Below are 26,087 nucleotides of genomic sequence, written 5' to 3'. Positions count from 1 at the left end.
TTCAAAAACTCAAGAGTCTTTCATGTTATTCCTCTAGTCTGGCGGCAAGAAGAACTCACACGCATTAACCAATTTTTGACTGGAGCTGAAAGGAAAGCTGCTTTGTGTGAACTTCTGGAAAAAGAGACGCAGTTAATTGCTTCCATTGGGAGACATAGATATATCACTTACACAGAGAACCAGGAAGCAGAGATACAAAGTTTTTTGGATAAGGTTAGTGAAGTAACATTATTTACATATGAATGTGTCCTGAGTTTAAAAATATAGAGGAATGAACTAAAGAAGACAATTACATTGTAAGAATTTTCATGAGTTTTGTTTAGTATTTTTGGTGACATAATTTTTGAAATTTTGTGTAATTTTGAAATTATTGAAATTTTGTATAATTTTTCTTCTTATACAGCTTTAGATTTTCACTGCAGCCTAGAATAATGATTGATAAGTAACATGAAATTAACATGTTCTTAACAAACAAGCTTTGGCCATGAAGGAAAACATGGAGACACCATCCTTGTGACTCTGTTCATTTAGACTTAGGCTGCCTATAGAAATTAGGTGAATTGCACACCCCACTGAAATGTAGACTATAGCAGTCACAGAATGTATGGATCTGTGGTGCCCATAGTAAGCAACCTGGACAAAGAGCTATGGATTAGTGTTTCTGCTTTTGCTTATCAGGTCATTAACTGACTGAAAATTTCTAACCAAAAAGATATGTGATTATTGAAAACCATGAAAACATACAATTAAGCGAAAAACTAAAGTAATTACCCTTTTGTGGTAAAACTGCCTGTTTGATATTGGATAGCCTGTTTCCATAGTGACCAATTTCCTTTTATAAACTTGATCTCTCCAAACAATTAAAAGCCTATCCAGCCACAAGAAGAAAAGGGATGGAGTTCTTTAAAATATTTGCCGGTAATGATTCTAATAGTTATGTGATTCTTGTTATTTGAGAACATTTATTTAAAAAACCATAATTTTTGATATTATAAATGCCTCCTACTCATCTCGTATGCTCTCCTGTTTGATCTCAGTTTTTCTTTTGGCTTTAACTCCTACCTGCATCCTGGAGCTCCCTACAGTTGCAGGCCAGAACTCTTCAGTTCAGTTCAGTTCAGTCACTCAGTCATGTCTGACTCTTTGCAACCCCATGAATCGCAGCACGCCAGGCCTCCCTGTCTATCACCAACTCCTGGAGTTTACTCAAACTCATGTCCATTGAGTCGGTGATGCCATCCAGCCATCTCATCCTCTGTGTCCCGTTCTCCTCCTGCCCCCAATCCCTCCCAGCATCAGGGTCTTTTCCAATGAGTCAACTCTTCGCATGAGGTGGCCAAAGTACTGGAGTTTCAGCTTTAGCATCAGTCCTTCCAATGAACACCCAGGACTGATCTCCTTTAGGATGGACTGATTGGATCTTGCAGTCCAAGGGACTCAGAAGAGTCTTCTCTAACACCACAGTTCAAAAGCATCAATTCTTCGGCACTCAGCCTTCTTCACAGTCCAACTCTCACATCCATACATGACCACTGGAGAAACCATAGCCTTGACTAGACGGACCCTTTGTTGGCAAAGTAATGTCTCTGCTTTTTAATATGCTATCTAGGTTGGTCATAACTTTCCTTCCAAGGAGTAAGTGTCCTTTTTAGGAGCTTGCAAATCATGTACTGAATTGCCTACTCTCTTGCTCCTTGGTTGTCCCACAGCACAACTCAAGCTGACATGTCAACCCCTGCTTCATCTCGTCTTACCATTCCTTGTCCCCTCACCTCCAAACTGAGGCTCCTATTCTGTAGCACTCACATAGTTTATCTCCATGAAGGTTTCATCATGCACTTAAGCTGCTTCAGGCAGAAACCCGGGCATTATTCTTGATGTCCTACTTAGTCACCATCTTCTCTGTTCTATTAGTTTAATCATTGCCTCAATTCTTTACTTCTTCCTTACTAATGGCCTACCACTGCCTGCAGGGAGGTGGCTCTGCCATGCCACATTGATGACCTTGCATGTCTCCAAACAGGCCATATAGGCAGAGACTTGAACTGCAGCTAATGTGAGTCTTGGTGGAATGCCTTGTTCTCCTGCTGGAACTCGAGAGGGTGGGAAGCTTCTGAGATGTTATGGAGCACCTCGGCTTTCCTGCTTCCTGCTCTCTCCCTGGGAGGGTTTCATGGGAAGGTTTCACCTTGGCTGTGAGAGCTGGATACTGATTTACTTGGATCTGGGTTTCCTTCCCATCTGGATTCCTTTATGTCCGCAAATGAGGCTTTCAACCTCCAGGTTCACTTCTTTATTCCCTCCCCCATCCTCCATATTGCTGCCATAGGGACTTCATCCCATACAGCTCCTCCCTTGCCCTCTGGGAACAAGGACTTTTATTGTCGATTCTTGGCACACTTGACCCATCCCATCATCCCTGCTCATGCACCACAGCCAGACTGTTCCAATTTCACTCAGTTGCACATTCACAGGAAAACCACATGCTCTCAGGGCTTTTGCTTCTTCTGTGGCCTCTGCATGTAGCATCCTTTCTTTCCTTCCTCGGTAACCAGCTACTCACCCTTCAAAACAAGCCCAGAGACCCCTTCTTCCAAAAAGGGCTACTGACCCTCCTGCTTTAGCCTGTACTGTATACCTTCATGGTCTTCCCTGGTGGCGCTAGTGGTGACGAATCCATCTGCCAGTGCAGGAGACATAAGAGACACATGTTCTTTCCTGGGGTTGGGAAGATGCCCTGGAGAAGGAAATGACAACCCACTCCAGTATTCTTGCCTGGAGAATCCCATGGACAGGGGAGCCTGGCAGGCTACAGTCCATAGTGTTGCAAAGAGTCAGGTATGACTGAAGCGACTTAGCACACTTGCGTGCATGCACCTTCATAAGACTTCCTTTCACTTCTGTCTTAGTGCATAGTGCTCAGTTTTATCGTCAGGATTATGTCTGAATCCTCCTGGATCTGAGCTTCTTAAGGCAAGAGCTATCTTTTTGTCTCCATATCCTCAGATCCTAGCTCAGTACTCATCACAGAGTATCAATAAGTGCTTGTGGAGGAAGGTAGGGAGGAAAAATAAGGAACAGAAATAATCCTTTTGTAGTTTTATATTTCAAGTACTATAGGAAAATATGCAATGTAGATGCTATCGTTTCAAATGCTTAAATATCTTCATTCTAGAAACGATGAGTCCTACTGTATGGAAGCCATAATATTCACACTTCTCCTGAGTCATATTTTGAACTAAACATAATTCCTTTTAGCATGTTGCTTTTTGTTGAATCCAACATCATCACTGGGTACTGTGTTCCTTATGTATCTGATTCTTAACTGTAAGAGGACAGCATGAACCCAGGGCTCAAGAAGGAGCTGGAGGCCTCTGAAGTGCCAGTGGACTGGGAAGAAGGTGACACTTACCTGCCTTGTTTAAGACTGAACCTTGTGCAGGGTTTCCTGCTTGTGCTTTATCTGCTGCTTTATTTCCTTTCAGTTCAGTTCAGTGCCATCACGCAGTGGTGTCCGAACCTTTGCGACCCCATGAATCGCAGCACGCCAGGCCTCCCTGTCCATCACCAACTCCCAGAGTTCACTCAAACTCACGTCCATCGAGTCGGTGATGCCATCCAGCCATCTCATCCTCTGTCATCCCCTTCTCCTCCTGCCCCCAATCCCTCCCAGCATTAGGGTCTTTTCCAATGAGTCAACTCGTTTCATGAGGTGGCCAAAGTACTGGAGTTTCAGCTTTAGCATCATCGCTTCCAAAGAAATCCCAGGGTTGATCTCCTTCAGAATGGATTGGTTGGAACTCCTTGCAGTCCAAGGGACTCTCAAGAGTCTTCTCCAACACCACAGTTCAAAAGCATCAAATCTTCGGTGTTCAGCCTTCTTCACAGTCCAACTCTCACATCCATACATGACTACTGAAAAAACCATAGCCTTGATGAGATGAACCTTTGTCAGCAAAGTAATGTCTCTGCTTTTTAATATGCTATCTAGGTTGGTCATAACTTTCCTTCCAAGGAGTAAACGTCTTTTAATTTCATGGCTGCAGTCACCATCTGCAGTGATTTTGGAGCCCTCCCAAAAAATAAAGTCTGACACTGTTTCCACTATTTCCCCATCTGTTTCCATGAAGTGATGGAACCAGATGCCATGATCTTTGTTTTCTGAATGTTGAGCTTTAAGCCAATTTTTTCACTCTCCTCTTTCACTTTCATCAAGAGGCTTTTTAGCTCCTCTTCACTTTCTGCCATAAGGGTGGTATCATCTGTATATCTGAGGTTATTGATATTTCTCCCAGCAATCTTGATTCCAGCTTGTGCTTCCTCCAGCCCAGCATTTCTCATGATGTACTCTGCATATAAGTTAAATAAGCAGGATGAAAATATACAGCCTTGACGTACTCCTTTTCTTATTTGGAAACAGGCTGTTGTTCCATGTCCAGTTCTAACTGTTGCTTCCTGACCTGCATATAGGTTTGTCAAGAGGCAGGTCAGGTGGTCTGGTATTCCCATCTCTTTCAGATTTTTCCACAGTTTATTGTGATCCACACAGGCAAAGGCTTTGGCATAGTCAATAAAGCAGAAATAGATGTTTTTCTGGAACTCTCTTGCTGTTTCAATGATCCAGCGGATGTTGGCAGTTTGATCTCTGGTTCCTCTGCCTTTTCTAAGACCAGCTCGAACATCCTGAAGTTCACAGTTCACATATTGCTGAAGCCTGGTTTGGAGAATTTTGAGCATGGGTTTACTAGCGTGTGAGATGAGTGCAATTGTGCGGTAATTTGAGCATTCTATGGCATTGCCTTTCTTTGGGACTGGAATGAAAAGTGACCTTTTCCAGTCCTGTGGCCACTGCTGAGTTTTCCAAATTTGCTGGCATACTGAGTGCAGCACTTTCACAGCATCATCTTTCAGGATTTGAAATAGTTCAAATGGAATGCCATCACCTCCACTAGCTTTGTTTGTAGTGATACTTTCTAAGGCCCACTTCACTTCACATTCCAGGATGTCTGGCTCTAGGTGAGTGATCACACCATCGTGATTATCTTGGTCGTGAAGATCTTTTTTGTACAGTTCTTCTGTGTATTCTTGCCACCTCTTCTTAATATCTTCTGCTTCTGTTAGGTCCCTACCATTTCTGTCCTTTATCGAGCCCATCTTTGCATGAAATGTTCCCTTGGTATCTCTAATTTTCTTGAAGAGATAGCTAGTGTTTCCCATTCTGTTGTTTTCCTCTATTTCTTTGCATTGATTGCAAAGCTTTCTCAGCTTTCTTATCTCTCCTTGCTATTTTTTGGAACTCTGCATTCAAATGGGAATATCTTTCCTTTTCTCCTTTGCTTTTCACTTCTCTTCTTTTCACAGCTATTTGTAAGTCCTCCTCAGACAGCCATTTTGCTTTTTTGCATTTCTTTTCCATGGGGATGGTCTTGATCCCTGTCTCCTGTACAATATCACAAACCTTATTCCATAGTTCATCAGGCACTCTATCTATCAGATCTAGGCCCTTAAATCTATTTCTCACTTCCACTGTATAATCGTAAGGGATTTGATTTAGGTCATACCTGAATGGTCTAGCAGTTTTCCCTACTTTCTTCAATTTAAGTCTGAATTTGGCAATAAAGAGCTCATGATCTGAGCTTCTGGAGCCAGTTGATGATGGTTACTCCTGTTGTCAAGTATAGCTAAGAAGTTCTTTAAATTTCTCCAAGAAAGATGAGATGGGGACATTTTGTTCATGAGAATTCCCGTGAAGAAGATGTTATTTTGTTGTTATTTGTTTTGTTTTTGTTGGGTAAATATGTTGATTAGTTTAGGGGTAAAATCTGAGACCCTGAATGATCCTGAGTATAGGAAGAATTGCCATGTAATTGTGCCAGAAACATGGAGGTCTTTGAGTGTTGCTGGAGAGATAGGAAGGGCAGAACACAGTTAGAAGTCAGTGGAGCACAGTGTGGCTTCTGTAATTTCATTAATTATATCACTAACTAATAGAAGTATTTTGTGCAAGAGGATCCTTTTTTTTTTTTTTTTAGTGTAAGAGGGAAAGGAACAAGAGAAATGACTAGGCCTTAACATCCAGACTGATTCAGGGCAACATACAAAGATGCAAGATCAGAAGATTGCAAAAAGGATGAAAAAGTTGGCCACAAGAACTTGTAGAAATCACGAAAAAGGGTTTTTTTGGGTTGGAGGTTTTAGAATTGGGGTTCTGAACCTATGGTTACCCCAGCTGATAAACCACTTAATCTCACCAATCTCCAGGCTAAGACTCAGAAGAAATGGACGTTTTAGCTGAAAAAAGAGAACTTTGCCTCAGTTTTGACCAAAATGTTATATAGGGCAAGAAGAACACACCATGGACTGGAACAACTACACCTGAAGTCAATCCTCATTCTATGAGATAACATAATTCATCCATTCTCTAAACATATTGACTAATGGTGGCTTTTGGCCTGCTTTTAACCTCCTATAGTAAATTGTGAAATCTTTGTTATTCTAACACAAAATTAATTTAAATTACCTTTTTGTATATGGTGCCATAATGAACATCGTAGAAAACAGTTAAGGTAGATTTTACACTTAGTCCTTTGTTATAAATTCTGATACCAGTTCTCCTCCTTTTCATGCCTGTCTGCCTCTTCCCACCCAACCCCACCCATGCCTGGCAATGACTCTAATAAGCATTCAGGAGGAGTCAGCACTGATTTCATAAAACTTGAAGTAACTTATTCTATAGGTTTTTTTGATTGCTAAGAAAAAAATAGCTTGAATTAATCCTCAAGGCTAGACCATTTTGAAATGTAAATACTAGCAACCAGGGTCATGATGTAGATTTTAAGATTCACATTTAGTGCCATAACATATGGATATGTAAAGAGAATATTTACTTTCCTATAATTTGAAAATAACTTTGGAAAATAAAATTTCATGGTTTGGTTTTAGTTTAATTTCAATGTGTCTAAGTATTATATAGTATATTGAATTAATAGTTACATTTTATCAAGGACACAGAATTTCTCTTGAGTAATGAATGATTATTGTTTTGAATTAGTCCAGTAAAAGCACTGAACTAATCAGTTATTAGGGGTTCTATACTAAGCCTATATTCTCCATAAAAGGGTTAATCTATTTAACCCTGTAAGATTTTTGAAGCATTATTTAAACAGTCTAATTTTATCCTATCAAACATTGACAGCCATAAGTTGTCAAATGTTAAAAACTCACAAATTGACAGAGGTGAAGAAATTCAGGTCAAGAAATTTTAAAGAAAAATCATCAACCAGTTTCTAATATATCTTGGGTGCTGCTTATCCAAAATGTGGAAAGAGACAATTTGAATTTGAATTTCTGCAAGAGGTTTTCCCTGGGGTCAAGGCCATTTATTTCTTTGAATCTCTTTGATTCACATGCCGTGTCTCTGAATCACAAGCTAAAAAACTGCAGTCTGTTAACTGTGTCATTTAGTTTTGTTTTTCTCCTCACTCAGGTGGCCAGCAGCTAACGGGATGGGAAAACGCAACCAGCTCTTGGCTCTCTCTCAGCACCACAGTACACAGGGGTGTCCTCTGTGGATGAACAAAATCCCTTGGCTGTGTAAAAGAAAAGTTGATCACTACCCAGTAGCTCTGGGGGTTAGTGTTATTCTTAATTTGTGCCCTGAGGGACTAGAGTATTAATTTAGGGAAAAGGAAAGACCTCCTCTCATAGTGTAGCCATTTCTTCTCTTTGGTGGAAGCTTGCTGCTCTCAAGGTTTTTGTTATCTCACCACCCTCCCGTCCTCAAAGTGTGTTTTCCTGCTGTTCTTCTGTTTCTCTCCTCCAGAATCTATGCTGTCTCATTTGTTGGCACCTAAATGGAATTTATTATGCTCTTGTTTTCTGAAGCAATTTAAGAACATGACTATTGTACATCTGTTATTACAGCCACACCATTCAAAGGAAAAAAAAGAGAAAAGAGAAGTAAGGAAAGTTGACACTTTCCTGCATCAGAGTAATTAAAAAAAATACCTTAAAGATTGAAATCAAAAAAGCTTAGACTTGAAGACCACGTTATCTGTGTTGACAGTAATATATCCAAGTATCAAAACAACTTTGCCAAAGATTTTTTTAAAAATATCTTTTCAGTGTTGACAGTAGGGAACTCAAACTTTGAATCTAGGACTCTTTGATTGTATCACTCAGTTTACTTTTAATCTGGCTAATTCTTGATTATTCTTCTGTTTTATTTTAGATATTATTTTCTTTTCTCCAGTTAAGTGCTTCATATCAACTTGAAGTTACCTGTTTACCAGCATCAGAAGCATAATCAACTTTTAATTCAATTATTTTTAAATTTTTCTATGCCCTTAGACTGGAGTTCATGAAATTGAAATTTATCTACTTGCTACCTAGTACATAGAACAATATACAGTGAACACAGTAAATATTTCTTGAATGAATGAGTGAATATTTTAGGCCCTGTGAAATACATAAAACTGCATAAGAAATTTATTTCTTATACTCTGCAAGGAGAAATAGAATTAGCAAACAAAATAATTATAGAACTATTTGGACCCAAATTGCATTGCCTTGAGTTATTGAAATATAGATACTGCATATTCTGTGTGTGTGTTTCTGTGTTTGTTTTTAACGAATACAGTAGAACTTTGGATAATAGTAATTTCAGTGGTTTCATACCACAGTAGTTAAGAATCTTTACAAAAAAGTTAGGATTTAAGTTAAAAATTGAACGGTAGGAAGGATTTGATGTTGAATATATTTGGAAACAAAGATCATTCTGTTGTTTTTGAGATTGCATCCAAGTACTATATTTCGGACTCTTGTTGACCATGATGGCTACTCCATTTCTTCTAAGGGATTCCTGCCCGCAGTAGTAGATACAATGGCCATCTGACTTAAATTCACCCATTCAGTCCATTTTAGTTCGCTGATTCCTAGAATGTCGACGTTCACCCTTGCCATCTCCTGTTTGACACTTCCAATTTGCCTTGATTTATGGACCTGACATTCCAGGTTCCTATTCAGTGTTGCTCTGTACAGCATCGGACCTTGCTTCTATCACCAGTCACATCCACAACTGGGTATTGTTTTTGCTTTGGTTCCATCCCTTCATTCTTTCTGGAGTAATTTCTCCACTGTTCACCAGTTGCATATTGGGCCCCTACTGACCAAGGGAGTTCCTCTTTCAGTATCCTATCATTTTCTCTTTTCATACTGTTCATGGGGTTCTCAAGGCAAGAGTACTGAAGTGGTTTGCCATTCCCTTCTCCAGTGGACCACATTCTGTCAGACCTCTCCACCATGACCCGTCCGTCTTGGGTGGCCCCATGGCATGGCTTAGTTCCATTGAGTTAGACAAGGCTGTGGTCCTAGTGTGATTAGATTGACTAGTTTTCTGTGAGTATGGTTTCAGTGTGCCTGCCCTCTGATACCCTCTTGCAACACCTATCGTCTTGGGTTTCTCTTACCTTGGGCGTGGGTTATCTCTTCACGGCTGCTCCAGCAAAGTGCAGCTTCTGCTCCTTACCTTGGATGAGGGGTATCTCCTTACCACCGCGCCCCCACCCCCGACCTTGAACGTGGAATAGCTCCTCTAGAAAGAAGAAATAAGAAAGCCTTCCTTAGCGATCAATGCAAAGAAATAGAGGAAAACAACAGAATGGAAAAGACTAGAGATCTGTTCAAGAAAATTAGAGATACCAAGGGAACATTTCATGCAAAGATGGGCTCGATAAAGGACAGAAATGGTAGGGACCTAACAGAAGCAGAAGATATTAAGAAGAGGTGGCAAGAATACACAGAAGAACTGTACAAAAAAGATCTTCACGACCAAGATAATCACGATGGTGTGATCACTCACCTAGAGCCAGACATCCTGGAATGTGAAGTCAAGTGGGCCTTAGAAAGCATCCCTACGAACAAAGCTAGAGGAGATGATGGCATTCCAGTTGAACTATTTCAAATCCTGAAAGATGATGCTGTGAAAGTGCTGCACTCAGTATGTCAGCAAATTTGGAAAACTCAGCAGTGGCCACAGGACTGGAAAAGGTCAGTTTTCATTCCAGTCCCAAAGAAAGGCAATGCCATAGAATGCTCAAACTACCGCACAATTGCACTCATCTCACACGCTAGTAAAGTAATGCCCAAAATTCTCCAAGCCAGGCTTTAGCAATACATGAACAGTGAACTTCCAGATGTTCAAGCTCGTTTTAGAAAAGGTAGAGGAACCAGAGATCAAACTGCCAACATCTGCTATATCATGGAGAAAGCAAGAGAGTTCCAGAAAAACATCTATTTCTGCTTTATGGACTATACCAAAGCCTTTGATTGTGTGGATCACAATAAACTGTGGAAAATTCTGAAAGAGGTGGGAATACCAGACCACTTGACCTGCCTCTTGAGAAACCTATATGCAGGTCAGGAAGCAACAGTTAGAACTGGACATGGAACAACAGACTGGTTCCAAATAGGAAAAGGAGTACGTCAAGGCTGTATATTGTCACCCTACTCATTTAACTTCTATGCAGAGTACATAAAAGAAACGCTGGGCTGGAAGAAGCACAAGCTGGAATCAAGACTGCTGGGAGAAATATCAATAACCTCAGATATGCAGATGATACCACCTTTATGGCAGAACGTGAAGAGGAACTAACAAGCCTCTTGATGAAAGAGGAGAGTGAAAAAGCGGGCTTAAAGCTCAACATTCAGAAAACGAAGATCATGGCATCTGGTTCCATCACTTCATGGCAAATAGAGGGGGAAATAGTGGAAACAGTGTCAGACTTTATTTTGGGGGGCTCCAAAATCACTGCAGATGGTGATTGCAGCCATGAAATTAAAAGACGCTTACTCCTTGGAAGGAAAGTTATGACCAACCTCGATAGTATATTCAAAAGCAGAGACATTACTTTGCCAACAAAGGTCTGTCTAGTCAAGGCTATGGTTTTTCCTCTGGTCATGTATGGATGTGAGAGTTGCACTGTAAAGAAAGCTGAGTGCCAAAGATTTGATGCTTTTGAACTGTGGTGTTGGAGAAGACTCTTGAGAGTCCCTTAGACTGCAAGAGATCCAACCAGTCCATTCTGAAGATCAGCCCTGGGATTTCTTTGGAGGGAATGATGCTGAAGCTGAAACTCCAGTACTTTGGCCACCTCATGCTAGGAAGGACTGGGGACAGGAGGAGAATGGGGCGACAGAGGATGAGATGGCTGGATGGCATCACTGACTGGATGGACGTGAGTCTGAGTGAACTCTGGGAGTTGGTGATGGACAGGGAGGCCTGGCGTGCTGTGATTCACGGGGTTGCAAAGCGTCGGACACGACTGAGTCACTGAACTGAACTGAAGTGAACTGATATTTGGAAAAAATACAGAGTATTACTATATTGTAATATCTTAAATGGGACCAAAAAGTTGGAGGAAAGGTAAAATTAAATCAACAGCACAGCTGAAAAGAACCAGAATAGAGTAGATGAACTAAGCATTTCATTAAAAGGTTATTGTACTTGGATTATTACAAATGAAATAACTTATCAGCCTGCAGAGCTGAAGGTATTGTTCACATTACTGCAAGAAAAGAAAAGAAATTACATTTAATAGCATTTCCCTGAGTAAAACTCTGCAGATTAAGGCTTTAGACTTTAAAAGATTGCTATATGAAATGTAGCCTAAGATTGCTTATTCCTTAGAAGTTTCAAAAAGAGCTTTGCAATAAATATTATATTTCAATAACACTCTGAGATCTACCCCAAACAAGAGTATATCCATGGAAACAATATATTTAAAAAATTTCCAAGTGATAATATTTAAATCATAAAATATTTTTTATTGAGCTATTTCCCTCTTATAATCTTAATAAATCTTATTAATTCTATCGGTCTGATAATTAACTTTACATTATTTAATATTAGATTTGTGTTCTAAAAATAGAAATTAATCAGAGAGCTGCAGCTTTTCATTTGCTAGATTGAAACTAGAACTGAGGATCTAAAGTTTCTAATGAAGATTCCTAGCTCTGCACAACATCCACTTTACCTTTGATCAGAAAATGATGCCATTACTTTGAAAACATATCAAATACATTTCTTGTTAAATAGTAGTTTGGTAGTTTTCAATGTAATTGAGCTAATATGAAATGTAAAAAAAAGGTAAATTGAGGCTGTAACTAACAATTCCTCATACTGTTGTCATACTAAATAAATACAGGCTTGTAGAGTTTCTCTATCTGGCTATTCTATATTCCTGATGATTTGTTCCAATAGGTGGGCTTCTCTTTAAGCTTTAAACTGAATCAGATTTGAGACTGAAATGCTTGCAAGTATGACATAAATTAAACTACAGGTCTCCCAAGCCTCAAATTATCAGTCTACAAAAAATAGAGCATTGAATGGTTAGAAGTCCTGATCAACATAGTCACCTTTTTTGATAAATTATAATCAGGGAAAGAAACTCAGCACCTTTATACCTTAAAGTAGAAGAGTCTCTGAGTTTTCACTATGCTCTTTCTAGGTCAACAAATCTTCCCTTAAAGTTGTGGTAGTCTTGGCAGGAGGGAACAATAGCACTGGCAAACATAGTCTTTAAATATTCTGCGGTGTCCTGAGTCAGCTAGGACTCACTATTTCCTGTCTCTGAATTTTTAGAGTGGGACTCCCTATACGAGCTTCAGGAAAAATTAACTCCGTCTTTGACCTTCAGTTCAGGAGGTGGGCTAGGTTGAGATGCACCAAGCCAGATCTGGAAATAGAAAGTGAGAATCTTACCGATCACCAGGGAGGCAGGGGCCAAAGCACTGCTAAGATAGCTAAATACAGATGTTTTACTGTGGACATCTGCTTTGTAAAGAACTGTGAACTTGTTATGGATTTATTTTTATGGGAAACGGAACTATAACTGAGTTCCATTTCACTATAGTTGTAGGTCTGACACATTGAGGATTGTAACAATTGTTCCACAAAGGTTTTTCTCAATTGTCAAGGCACATTCATCCAATTCAATATAATTGAACCAAGTACACTATCTTTTTAGCATTCTAAATAGCATGTGTTTCCCAAGGAGGTAATGAGTTATTTCACAAATCCATCAAGCTAACCATCCTACTTCGTTGTTTAGTCACTCACTTGTGTCCAACCCTTTTGCAACCCTATGGACTGTAGTAGTGCACCAGGCTGCTCTGTCTATGGCATTTCCTTGGCATGAGTACTAGTGTGAGTTGCCATTTCCTCCTTCAGGGCATCTTCTGGACCCAGGGATCAAACCTGAGCCTCCTGCGTCTCCTACACTAGCAGACGGATTCTTTACCACTGAGCCACCAGGGAAACCCAACAATCATGCTAGTTAGTACAAATTAGTAGCAAATTCTGAATCTTGAGAAAATATTTACACTTCTGTAGACTGAAGCTCTCTGATATTTTTTCTCCTAAATTGTTTTACTTTCCCGTGGTCTACCAATTATTTAATTAATTTCTAGTTAGAGCTGACTTAGTGACTGAACAACAAAGTTTTAGTGATATTTTTATTCATAAATCACCTGATAATAAGGTTAACTTACAGTAGACAGAATAAGATTATTTTTGAAGCTTTAATTAACTGATAGTTATAATATTATTTTTTTTAAGTGTTCAGCTCCAAAGACGTGGAGGAGATTTGATGGCAAAATAATTGAGATGGATACACAATTTACCATCAGAGCCAGAGAGCTGCAAAACATCTATAGCTGCATCATGCTGAAGAATGTCTCCCAAGATGAGAGGCTGGACGTACTCTTAACGCTTAAACATACAGTGAAGGTACATTAACCTTCTCTTAGGTTTTGGGTGTCATATCACCAGTAAAAATATTGAATACTAAAATAAATGAGATGCTTTCTATTAAGTAATTATAAAGATAATAAATTATTAATTTTATTTTGTCAATATATCGTTTGGGTACAATTTGGGGAGGATATGGTTTATGCATTAGTATTTATCTAAAAGTTCTTAAACTATGTATTATGATACATACTAATGTAAATATCACACAGTGAATAGTCTAAATATAAATGTCTCTCTAATGAATGCAGATATATATAACATGAGATTAATACTCAATAAAACAGCAATTATTGTCTAGATATTTTGACATTTGTGATGAAAATTTTATTTTTATCCATTTTAAAGCAGCATTTGTATATAAGTATTTTTATTTCTTTTTCCTTATCAGTTTTTGACTTAAGGCACATTAAGTAGTTGAGTAAATGGGTCTGATTGAAAGGTCAGTCTCCATAGTTCTTTCACATTACTGCCCATCTTGAAAGCAAAGGCATGAACTCAATTAAGTTTTGGCTGCCTTTTCAGAAATGTGTGTCTCGTAACCATATCTTTGAAGTTAAAGATGGTTAGGAGGAAAGGGAGAAGCAGTAGGTTCAGAGGTAGGAAATAAACATGATATCTCTAGAGGGCAATAAAATGACCAAACTGGAAAAAAGAGAGTTCCGGTAGGGAGTACAGTAGAAATCCTCTTACCTGATGTAATTAGGACCATTAGCTGGTTAATTAAAAGAGTCAGAGGATAGACTCATAAAAGATAAGTTGTGTATATCTTAATACATTTAACCTAACATAACCACATACACATTTACTGAATGATATTTGATAAAGGATTTGAGAAAGTCTTAAAGCATAATTCGAATTCTGATTCTATTTATTGTGGCTGTACAACCTTCGATAAGTTATTGAATATTTCTGAAACTATTGTTATCTGTAAAATTAGTTGCTTTGAGGATATAAATATATACCTGTGTATATACTTATACATACATCTGTATATACAATATAAATAAAATATATAATTTGTATGTCTCAATATTTACAAATAGGGAGCCCTCAATAAATAAGAAGTATTATTTTGATGACAATTACTCATACAGACCAGTGAATCTTGAACTTGAATATACATTAGAATCATCTGGACAGCTTGAAAGAGAGAAAGAGTTAAATAGAGAAATTGGGAGAGAGAATATGAGAATAAATTAATAGGAATGATATCTAGACCCCATTTCAGAACAGGTCAATCAGATACTCAAGTGTGATAGCAATGTTAAGATTTTTTAAAATCATTCCAGGTCATTGTAATGTGCTCTCAAAGACTACCGATGCAGATCCTTTTATTAGCCATACTAAGTATGCATTAAAAAAAAAAAGAACATTTTATAATTACTGACTTTACCTTCTGATTCCTTCATTCAAACTATGTTTCTTGTAGTCCCTCTTGGGAAGTTGGAGCAACTTAATTCTATTTTATTAATTCTAAATACTTCTACTTTAATCACTTAACTCTTATTTAGCCTTTCTTATTCAATCATTTCAAGTATTTTATTTAAAATGATTGTGAATTATATAAATATACAGAAATAAACATATCAAGTATATATCTGCAAATGTAAAACTACCAACCCTGTTGCCATCTCCCTGGGCCCAAAACAGGACTTTGTCAGCATCTTCCTTTCTCTTCATATTTTCAATTTACTTTTTCATCCTCTAAAAATAATTACCATGCTTTCTTTTTCTTTTTTTTTTAAATGTTGTTTATTTATTTATTTATATTGCTCTGGATCTTTGTTGCTACATGTAGGCTTTCTCTAGTTGTGGCAAGTGGGGGATACTCTCAAGTTGAGGTGTGCAGGCTTCTCATTACGGTGACTTCTTTTGTTGAGGAACACAGGCTCTAAGTGTGTGGGCGTACTTGCCCTGCAATTTGTGGAATCTGTCTGGACCAAGGATCAAGCCAGTGTCCCCTGCACTGGCAGGCAGATTCTCAACTACTGGACGACCAGAGAAGTCCCATACTTACTTTTCATGGTAGCCATTTCCTTGATTTTTCTTCCTATTTACCAAACAGTAGAATGGGAAAGACTAGTGATCTCTTTGAGAAGATTAGAGATAACAAGAGAACATTTCATGCAAAGATGGGCTCAATAAAGGACAGAAATAGTATGGACTTAACAGAAGCAGAAGATATTAAGAAGAGGTGGCAAGAATACACAGAAGAACTGTACAAAAAAGGTCTTCATGACCCAGATAATTACAATGGTGTGATCACTAACCTAGAGTCAGACATCCTGGAATGTGAAGTCAAGTGGGCCTTAGAAAGCATCACTACAAACAAAGCTAGTGGAGGGGATGGCATTCCAGTTGAACTATTTCAAATCCTGAAAGATGATGCTGTGAAAGTGCTGCACTCAATATGCCAGCAAATTTGGAAAACTCAGCAGTGGCCACAGGACTGGAAAAGGTCAGTTTTCATTCCAGTCCCAAAGAAAGGCAATGCCAGAGAATGCTCAAACTACCACACAATTGCACTCATCTCACATGCTAATAAAGTAATGCTCAAAATTCTCCAAGCCAGGCTTCAGCAGTACGTGAAATGTGAACTTCCAGATGTTCAAGCTGGTTTTAGAAAAGGCAGAACCAGAGATCAAATTGCCAACATCCACTGGATCATTGAAAAAGCAAGAAAGTTCCAGAAAAAAACATCTATTTTGGCTTTATGGACTATGCCAAAGCTTTTGCCTGTGTGGATCACAATAAACTGTGGAAAATTTTGAAAGAGATGGGAATACCAGAGCACCTGACCTGCCTCTTGAGAAACCTATATGCAGGTCAGGAAGCAACAGTTAGAACTGGACATGGAACAACAGCCTGTTTCCAAATAGGAAAAGGAGTACGTCAAGGCTGTATATTTTCATCCTGCTTATTTAACTTATATGCGGAGTACATCATGAGAAACGCTGGGCTGGAAGAAGCACAAGCTGGAATCAAGATTGCCGGGAGAAATATCAATAACCTCAGATATGCAGATGACACCACCCTTATGGCAGAAAGTGAAGAACTAAAGAGCCTCCTGATGAAAGTGAAAGAGGAGAGTGGAAAAGTGGGCTTAAAGCTCAACATTCAGAAAACTAAGATCATGGCATCCAGTCCCATCACTGCATGGCAAATAGATGGGGAAACAGCAGCTGACTTTATTTTTTGGGAGGGCTCCAAAATCACTACAGATGGTGATTGCAGCCATGAAATTTAAAGACGCTTACTCCTTGGAAGAAAAGCTATGACCAACCTAGACAGCATATTAAGAAGTAGAGACATTACTTTGTCAACAAAGGTCCATCTAGTCAAAGCTATGGTTTTTCCAGTGGTCACGTATGGATGTGAGAGTTGGACTATAAAGAAAGCTGAGCGACAAATAATTGATGCTTTTGAACTGTGGTGTTGGAGAAGACTCTTGAGAGTCCCTTGGACTGCAAGGAGATCCAGTCAGTCCATCCTAAAGGAGATCAGTCCTGGGTGTTCATTGGAAGGACTGATGTTGAAACTGAAACTCCAATACTTTGGCCACCTAATGCGAAGAGCTGACTCATTGGAAAAGACCCTGATGCTGGGAAAGGATGAGGGCAGGAGGAGAAGGGAACGACAGAGGATGAGATGGCTAGATGGCATTACCGATTCAATGGACGTGAGTTTGGGTAAAGTCCGGGAGTTGGTGATGGACAGGGAGGCCTGGGGTGCTGTGGTTCATGGAATCGCAAAGAGTCAGACACAACTGAGCTACTAAATTGAACTGATACATCTCTAATATACTGTAGTTTTGCTTATTTTTGAATTTTATTTAAATGGAGTGAGACAGTAAGTATTATTTTGTGCCTTGCTTCATTTGCTAAACATTAATTTGTAAGATTTAAATTTGTTATTGTATATAGCTCTAGTTAATTCATTTCTGTATATTAGATAATACTTTATTGTATGAACCAAAAGTGTTAATCGCTCACAGTCAGTTGTGTCTCTTTGCAAACCCATGGACTGTAGCCCACCAGGCTTCTCTGTTCATGGCATTCTCCATGCAGAAAAACTGGAATGGGTAGCCATTCCCTTCTATGGGATCTTCCTGACCCAGGGATTGAACCTGGGTCTTCTGTGTTGTAGTGGATTCTTTACCATCTGAGCCACCTACTTTTTCACTTATTTATGCAATCAGTTTATTTATGGATATTTGGTTATTTCTGATTTTGAACTGGTTTGAACAATGACTCCGTGAACATTTCTTTAAAGCACTTTAGTAGAATTGCTGGGTTGTAGAATATGGATATCTTAAATTCCAGTAGATAATGTCAATTTCTTTTCCAAATTAGTGGTCTCCATCTATACTTATGGGATTTCCTGGTGGTTCAGCTGATAAAGAATCCACCTGCAATGCGAGAGACTTGGGTTCAATCCTTGGGTTGGAAAGATCCCCTGGAGAAGGGAACAGCTACCCACTCCAGTATTTTGGTCTGGAGAATTTCATGGACTATTCATGGGGTCGCAAAGAGTTGGACATGATTGAGCGACTTTCACTTTCACTTTCATCTATACTTATGTTAGCAATGGTTCATTACTTTTGGAATCTAGTTTTAGCTTGTTTGGGTGATAACTTTAGAAACTAACTTGATGATGTTTAATGTTCTATACAAAATATGTGTGTGTATTTTACACAGGAACATGAATGTAAACTGACTCAGGAAATCCTGGAATTGATTGACAGGGAGGTGGACCTTATGATGAGAGGAGTCAGACATCAGAATCTTGAAGGACTCAGAAAAAGGATCGCAACACTCTTTTTTCATTACATCAAAACACCTCTGTTTAATCCAGAAGTTGCAAGATTCCTTAAGGTACTCTACCCTTTCCCTGCCCTGTATTCCTTTATTAGAACACTGTGCTCAGAGGAGCCTGGTGCAGGCTCCTGTCCATGGGGTAGCGAAGAGTTGGACACAACTAAGCGACTTCACTTTTCATGCTATAGTAAAATGAGGTATATTCAAATTTTGCTTTAGTACTTTACTAGGGGTCCATGTGGAAGATCATCTTATTGATGAAATTTCTTTGAATGATATTTTTTCTGTTGATAAATGAACCATTTAACATTTTCTGTTTGTGTTTCCAACCTTGAATTCTCTCCTACTCTCTGGATCAAGTGTCCAGTTGAATATTATACTATATTGAATACCTCACAGTCTCTCACACCTTCCAGCTTTTGCATATTCTGGTGCTTCCACCTGGAATGTTGTCCCTGACTTTACACAGCCAGCTCCTCTTTATTTTTTAGGACTCAGTTCACACGTACTCTTCTTCATTAGGCCTCAGAGAGAGTTAATCTCTTCATTTCTGAGATTCTACATGCACCTTTGTGTTCCTTTATAATACTTACCACATAGTTATAATTATTACTGAGCTGATTCACATAGATATCCTGCAAGAACTTCAAATGTAATATGTATTTGAATTAAATTGCTTTTTCCAACTCCAATATGCTTAGCCGTCTTTGGAGATTTTTCTTTCTAAAAACTTTGCCATCTTACTTTGCAAGACTATTTAAAACACGACGCAGGATACAGCATGCTTGGGGCTGGTGCATGGGGATGACCCAGAGGGATGTTGTGGGGAGGGAGGTGGGAGGGGGGGGTTCATGTTTGGGATTGCATGTACACCCGTGGTGGATTCATGTCAATGTATTGCAGAATCAATACAGTATTGTAAAGTAAAATGAAGTAAAAATAAAAATTTAAAAAAAAAAGAAAAAAAACACGTTTAGTAAATTTTTGAGGCGCTTGTTAAAGAGTTTGAAATATTAATAGTGTTGTTCCAATGATTATTTTTAGAGTAATAATCTCTAATAATTTAAGAAGCTGACCAAACATCTATTTTGCTTTTAGAAACTTTTAGAAAAAGTAAAAGTGTTTGATTTTTATAATCTCTTTTAATGAATTTTTGAAACTTAATTATATTGCAGGAGAACTTTAAAATGTAACAAAATTTCAAGAGAAAAGTTGACCATCAAAATATTTATCATTGTTCTGTGTTTCCAAACTACTTTTTAGTCTTCTATGGACTTACACAATTTTCATATGCTTGTGGTAGTATAATAGAATTCAGTGTTCTATACATTCACATAACATTATACCATTTTATTCACTTTTTAAATTTACCTTTGGTAAAATCCAATGTTTTTGATAAGTTTTGACAAATGCAGTGTTGTGTAATCAACAGCCAATAGCACAATCAAGATAAAATAGTCTTTTCACCTCCTTGAAATTCCCTCATTATGCTACTTTATAATCAGTCCTTCCCCTGGATGCCTAACCCTTGGCAAACACTGTTCAGCATTTTATTTCTGTAGTTATACCTAACCCTGTCCTATAAATGGAATCATATGATATGTACAAGCATACCATGTTTTATTGCACTTTGCTTTATTGAACTTTGCAGATGCTGTTTTTCTTTCTTTCTTTCTTTTAAATAAATTGAAGATTGTGGCAACCCTTCATTGAGCAAATCTATTGGCACAATTTTTCCAACAGCTTTTGCTCACTTTGTGTCTCTGTGTCACAGTTTGGTAAATTCTTAGAATGTTTCAGACTTTCTCATGTTTATTACGTTTGTTACAGTGATTTGTGGTCATTGATCTTTGATGTTGCTATTATAATTGTTTTGGGACATCATAAACCTTGCCCATATAAGACAGCAAATTTAATTGCTGTGTGTATTCTGACTGCTCTACCAACTGGTGGTGCTTCCTTCTCTCTTCCTCTCCTCAGTTCAGTTCAGTTCAGTCACTCAGTCGTGTCCGACTCTGCAACCACATGAATTGCAGCACACCAGACCTTCTCCTCAGACAACCCTTATTCCTTCAGACACAACATTATTGAAATTAGGCAAGTTAATAACCTTACAAAAGCCTCTAAGGATTTAAGTGAAAAGAAGTGTTGCACACCTCTCCCTTTAAATCAAAAGCTGGAAATGATTAAACTTAATGAGAATAGGCCAAAAGCTAAGCCTCTTGCACCAGTTAGCCAACTTGTGAATGCAAAGGACAAGTTCTTGAAGGAAATTAAAAGTGCTACTCCAGTGAACACATGAGTGATAAGAAATTGAAACAGCCCTATTGCTGGTATGTAGAGAGTTTGAGTCGTCTGGATAGAGGATCAGACTTACCATAACATTTCCATAAGCCAAAGCTTGGTCCAGAGCAAGGCCCTAATGGTCTTCATTTTCTTGAAGGCTGAGAGAGGTAAGAAAGCTGCAGTAGAAAAGTTTGAAGCTCACAGTGGTTGGTTCATGAGATTTAGGGAAAAGAGCTCTCCATAACATAAACGTAGAAGCAACAAGTTATCCAGAAGATCTTGCCAAGATAATTAATGAAGATGGCTACACTACACAGTAGATTTTTAGTATAGATGAAATGGCCTTATACTGGAAGAAGATGATATCTAGGACTTTCATAGCTAGAGAGAAGTCAAATTCCTAGCTTCAAAGCCTTAAAGGACAGACTGACTCTCTCAGCTAATGTACCTGGTGACTTTTAAGTTTAAGCTAGTGCTCATTTACTATTCTGAAAATACTAGGGGCCCTTAAGATTTATTACCAAGCTGTTCTGCTTGTGCTCTGTAAATGGAACAACAGAGTTTATATAACAGCACATCTTTTTCTAACCATGGTTTAGTTAATGTTAATATTTTAAGCACACTGTTGAGACTTACTGCTGAAAAAAAAAAAAAAGATTCCATTCAAAAGAAAAAGAGAAAAGCAACTAGTAGTATGCAAGGAAACTCTTAGACTATCAGCTGACTTTTCAACAGAAACTTTGCAGGCCGGAAAGAATTGGCATAATACAGTCAAAGTGAGAAAAGGGGGGGAAAAAAAACTACCATCAAGACTATTCTACCTGGCAAGGCTATCATTCAGATTGGAAAGAGAGATAGAGTTTTACTAACAACCAAAGCTTAAATAATTCAGCCTCACTAAACCACCTGTACAAGAATTTTAAAGGACTACTCTAAGCAGAAAAGACTACAGCTAGAAAGAAGAAAATTATGAAAGCAAAGATCTTATTAGTAAAGGCAAACATACAGTAAAGGTAGTAGATCAGCCACTTAGACAGCTAGTAGGGAGGTTAAAAGACAAAAGTAGAAAATCATCTATCCACAATAAGTAATTAAAGGATACAAAAAACAAAAGATGTAAAATATAATGTCAGAAATATTAACAATGGCAGTGGTGGCTGGTGGGATAAAAATACAGGGATATTAGAACATGTTTGAACTTAAGGGAACATCAACTTAAAAATAATACATATTGTTGTATATTAACCTCATGGTAACCACAAGCCAAAAACCTGTAATAGATAAACACACAAAAGAGAAAATCCAAACATAACACTAAAGAAAGTCATCAAATCATAAGAGGAAGAGAACAAAAGAAGAAAAGAGCAACAAAAATAGTAATAAAAACCATAAACCAACCAGAAGATAATAAACAAAATGGTTATAAGTACATCCCTATCAATAATTTCTTTAAATGGACTAAATGCTCCAAATAAAAGATATAGAATGGCTGAATGGATAAAAAAATACAAGAGCCATGTATATGTTGCCTACAGGAGACTTTCTTCAGATCTAAAGAAACAGACAGACTGAGAGTGAAGGGATGGAAAAGGGTATTCCATGCAAATGAAAGCAAAAAGAAAACTGGAGTGCATGCTTAGTTGTGCTTATTTGCTCAGTCACGTCTGACTCTTTGTGACTCCATGGACTGTAGCCCTCCAGGCTCCTCTGTCCATGGGGATTCTCCAGGCAAGAATACTGGAGTGGGTTGCCATGCCCTCCTCCAGGGGATCTTCCCAAACCAGGGATCAAACCCAGGTCTCCTCCATTGCAGATGGATTCTTTAAGGTCTGAGCCACCAGGGACAAGATAGACTTTAAAACAAAGATTGTGCTAAGACAAAGAAGGACATTACATAATTATAAAGTGATCAATCCAACAAGAAGATAACAATTGTAAATATATATGTATCAAACCAGGATTAGCTAAATATATAAAGGAAATGCAACAAACATAAAGGAAAAAATTGACAGTAACAATCATAGTAGGGAATTTTAACACCCCACTTCCATCAGTGGACAGATCATTGAAACAGAAAATCGATAAGGAAACAGTGGCCTTAAATGACATTTTAGACCAAATGACTTAATAGATATATGTATATGAAACATTCCCTCCAAAAGCAGTGAAATACACAATCCTTTCAAGAGCTCATGGAACATTCTCCAGTATAGAGCTCATGCTAGGCCAAAAAACAAGTCTCAACAAATTTAAGAAGACTGAAATCTATCAATCATCTTTTCAAACCACAATGGTATGAGAATAGAAATCAGCTACAAGAAAAAAAAAACTGCAAAAAACACAAACATTGGGAGGTTAAGCAGTGTGAACTAAATGACCAATGGTTCACTGAATAAATCAAACAGAAAATTCAAAAAATACCTGGTGACAAATAAAAATGAAGAGACAATGATCCAAAATTAATGAGATGCAGTAAAAGCAGTTCTAAGAGGAAAGTTGATAGTGATACAAACCTACTTCAGGAAATAAGAAAAGAATAAGCCACCTAACATTACACCTATGCAAACTAGAAAAAGAAGAACAAACAAAACACAAAATTAGTAGAAGGAAAGAAATAATACAAATCAGAGCAGAAATAAATAAAATAGAGATTAATAATAAATCTAAGAGCTGGTTCTTTGAAAAGATAAACAAAATTGATTAACCTTTAGACAGACTCATCAAGAAAAATAGAGGTACCAAGTCAATAAAATCAGAAATAAAAAAGGAAATAAAGTTACAACCAACACTACAGAAATACAGAGGATTGTAAGAGACTTTACTATGAACAGTTTATATACCAATAAAGTGGACAAACTACAAGAGATAGAGAAAATCTTACAAATATACAGTCTCCCAAGAAAGAATCTGGAAGAAATAGAAATAGTGAACAGACCAATTACCAGTAATGAAATTGAATCAATAATCAACAAACAAAAGCTCATGACCAGACTGCTTCACAGGAAATGGTACTAAACATTTAAAGAAGAATTAGCATTTATCCTTCCCAAACTGCTCCAGAAAGCTGAAGGGGAAAGAATATTTCCAAATTCACTCTTTGAGGCCAGCATCACCATGATACTGAAACCAGGCAAAGACATCACAGAAAATTACACACAGATATCACTCATGAACATACATGCTTAAGTCCTCAACGAAAGATTAGCAAACTGAATTCAACAGCACACTAAGAGGATCATGCACCGTGATCAAGAGAGCTATCTCTGGGATGCAGGAATGTTTCAACAGTGTAAATCAGTATCATATACCACATTAACAAATTGAAGAATGAAAATTATATGATCATTTCAATAGATGCAGGAAGAGTTTTGACAGTCTTCAGTGTTTATTTGTGATTAAAATTTATCAACAAAGTGGATATAGGGGGAACACACCAACATAATAAAGGCCATATATGACAAACCTACAGCCAACATAATACTCAATAGTAGAAAGCTGAAAGCATTTCCTCTGTGATCAGGAACAAGAAAAGGATGCCCACTCTTGCCATTTTTATTCACCATGGTATTGGCAGTTCTCACCAAATCATTTTGTCAAATCATTGTGTAGAACATCTGAAACTAACATAATATTGTACATCAACTATATATTTCAATACTTAAAAAATATAATAAATACAAGACCTTCCACCAGAAAAAAATAAGACTCAGATGATAGCATCTTTGAGTAAGAGTACTTTTAATTAATGTATCAGATGAGGTAATATCCAAAACAACTTGTACAACTCAATAGCAAAATAATTTTAATCCAATTTAAAAGTGGGCAAAGGAGCTGAACAAACATTTTCCTGAAGAAAGCATACAAATAGTTAACATATATATGAAGAATTGTCACTCATTATCACTAATCATCAGAGAAATGCAAATCAAAACCACAATGAAATATCACCCCCTCAATGTTAAAATGTCTATTATTAAAATAACAGAAGATAACAAGTATTGGCAAGGATGTGAAAAAAAGGGAATCCTTGTGTATTGTTAGTGGAAATGTAAATTGGTACTGCCATTATGGAGGTTCTTCAAATAGTTCTAGAAATAGAACTACTATATAATGCAGAATTTCAAAGTTTGAACACTGATGAATGAGCCAGCCCAAATTTAGTGTGAAGTTGGAATGAAATGAGAACACTTGTTTTAGTGGGCTTTTATTTATATATGAATTTATCTATTGCCTGTAAGAAAAATTAATACAGAATACCACCAAAACTCTAAATTCTTCTATAAATAAGTATCAAAGGACTTTTTTCCTGTTCTTTCTGGAAGGTTTTCTTACTATTGCAACTCAAAGCCTCTAACTCCTCATTTTTTTCAGCCAGTTAATTTTCTAGGTGATTTTACCACATGTATCTAAAAGTTGATGAACAATAGAGTTTTAACATTTTGACAGAGTGAATGAATATGACTTGAAATTTAAATTTTTCATAGAGTAGAAAGGGAAAAATATAACTTTAAAATTAACCAACTATTTATCTCATTCTAAGATAAGTTAGCCCTTAACATTTGGCCTGGCTATTAAACTTTTCTCTCTTTGTTTCTTTTTTTTTATTGTTTAGGTCCCTCAGGACCCATTGAAGTTCTATAGGAAAATTTACTTTTGCCACAGTTGCCAGCTCTATTTGCCTTCTGCAGAGTTTCCTGTATCATCCACCTCACACCGCATTTACCAATGTCGTCAGTGCATTAACCTAGACAATGAGAGTCGAAAACGAGAATCATATTTGAAGTACAAATGTTTACTTCAACGGCTCTACTGTTCAGAAGCTGATTATGAAGATGGTTCTGAAATTGCTTTCCTGATACAGGTATGATGAGTAAATGTTGCCAATCATGGATGAAACCTGTTCATTGATTTTACAGAAAAGATTTCTGCTTTCCCATCCAAACCTTTTAAAATAATGGTTCTTCTTCCTGTGTTTATTCTTTCTGAAGCTTGCCCCTCTGGCAGTCCTAAGTTTATATATGCAGTCCTCTTGATAAAAAGTCATTTCAAGAGCTGTAGCTAATATGGTTTAGATTTTTAAAAAGTTTATAAGCAGTTATTTCATTTCCCCCCTTGTTCTTTTTTTTTTCCACTGAAACAATGATGTTTTTAATAACACTAAATGAATTGCTTAT

At 37.6% G+C, this 26,087-nt stretch overlaps 1 protein-coding gene across 1 annotated transcript in view; it reads left to right on the top strand.

Annotated features, from left to right (window-relative positions):
- The window catches only part of IQUB (IQ motif and ubiquitin domain containing), a 72,704-nt gene that overhangs the window by 39,453 nt on the left and 7,164 nt on the right, over positions 1-26,087 (top strand). The window contains exons 7-10 of the mRNA XM_068973455.1: positions 38-213; positions 13,616-13,786; positions 18,508-18,684; positions 25,526-25,774. Coding sequence (XP_068829556.1) covers positions 38-213; positions 13,616-13,786; positions 18,508-18,684; positions 25,526-25,774 — 773 coding nt within the window. The remainder of the gene's footprint in view (positions 1-37; positions 214-13,615; positions 13,787-18,507; positions 18,685-25,525; positions 25,775-26,087) is intronic.

Source organism: Capricornis sumatraensis, chromosome 5 (assembly GCF_032405125.1).
Source record: "Capricornis sumatraensis isolate serow.1 chromosome 5, serow.2, whole genome shotgun sequence".
Lineage (NCBI taxonomy): Eukaryota > Metazoa > Chordata > Mammalia > Artiodactyla > Bovidae > Capricornis > Capricornis sumatraensis.
Note: the sequence above shows the minus strand (reverse complement) of the source record. Positions and strands in the feature narration are given on the sequence as shown.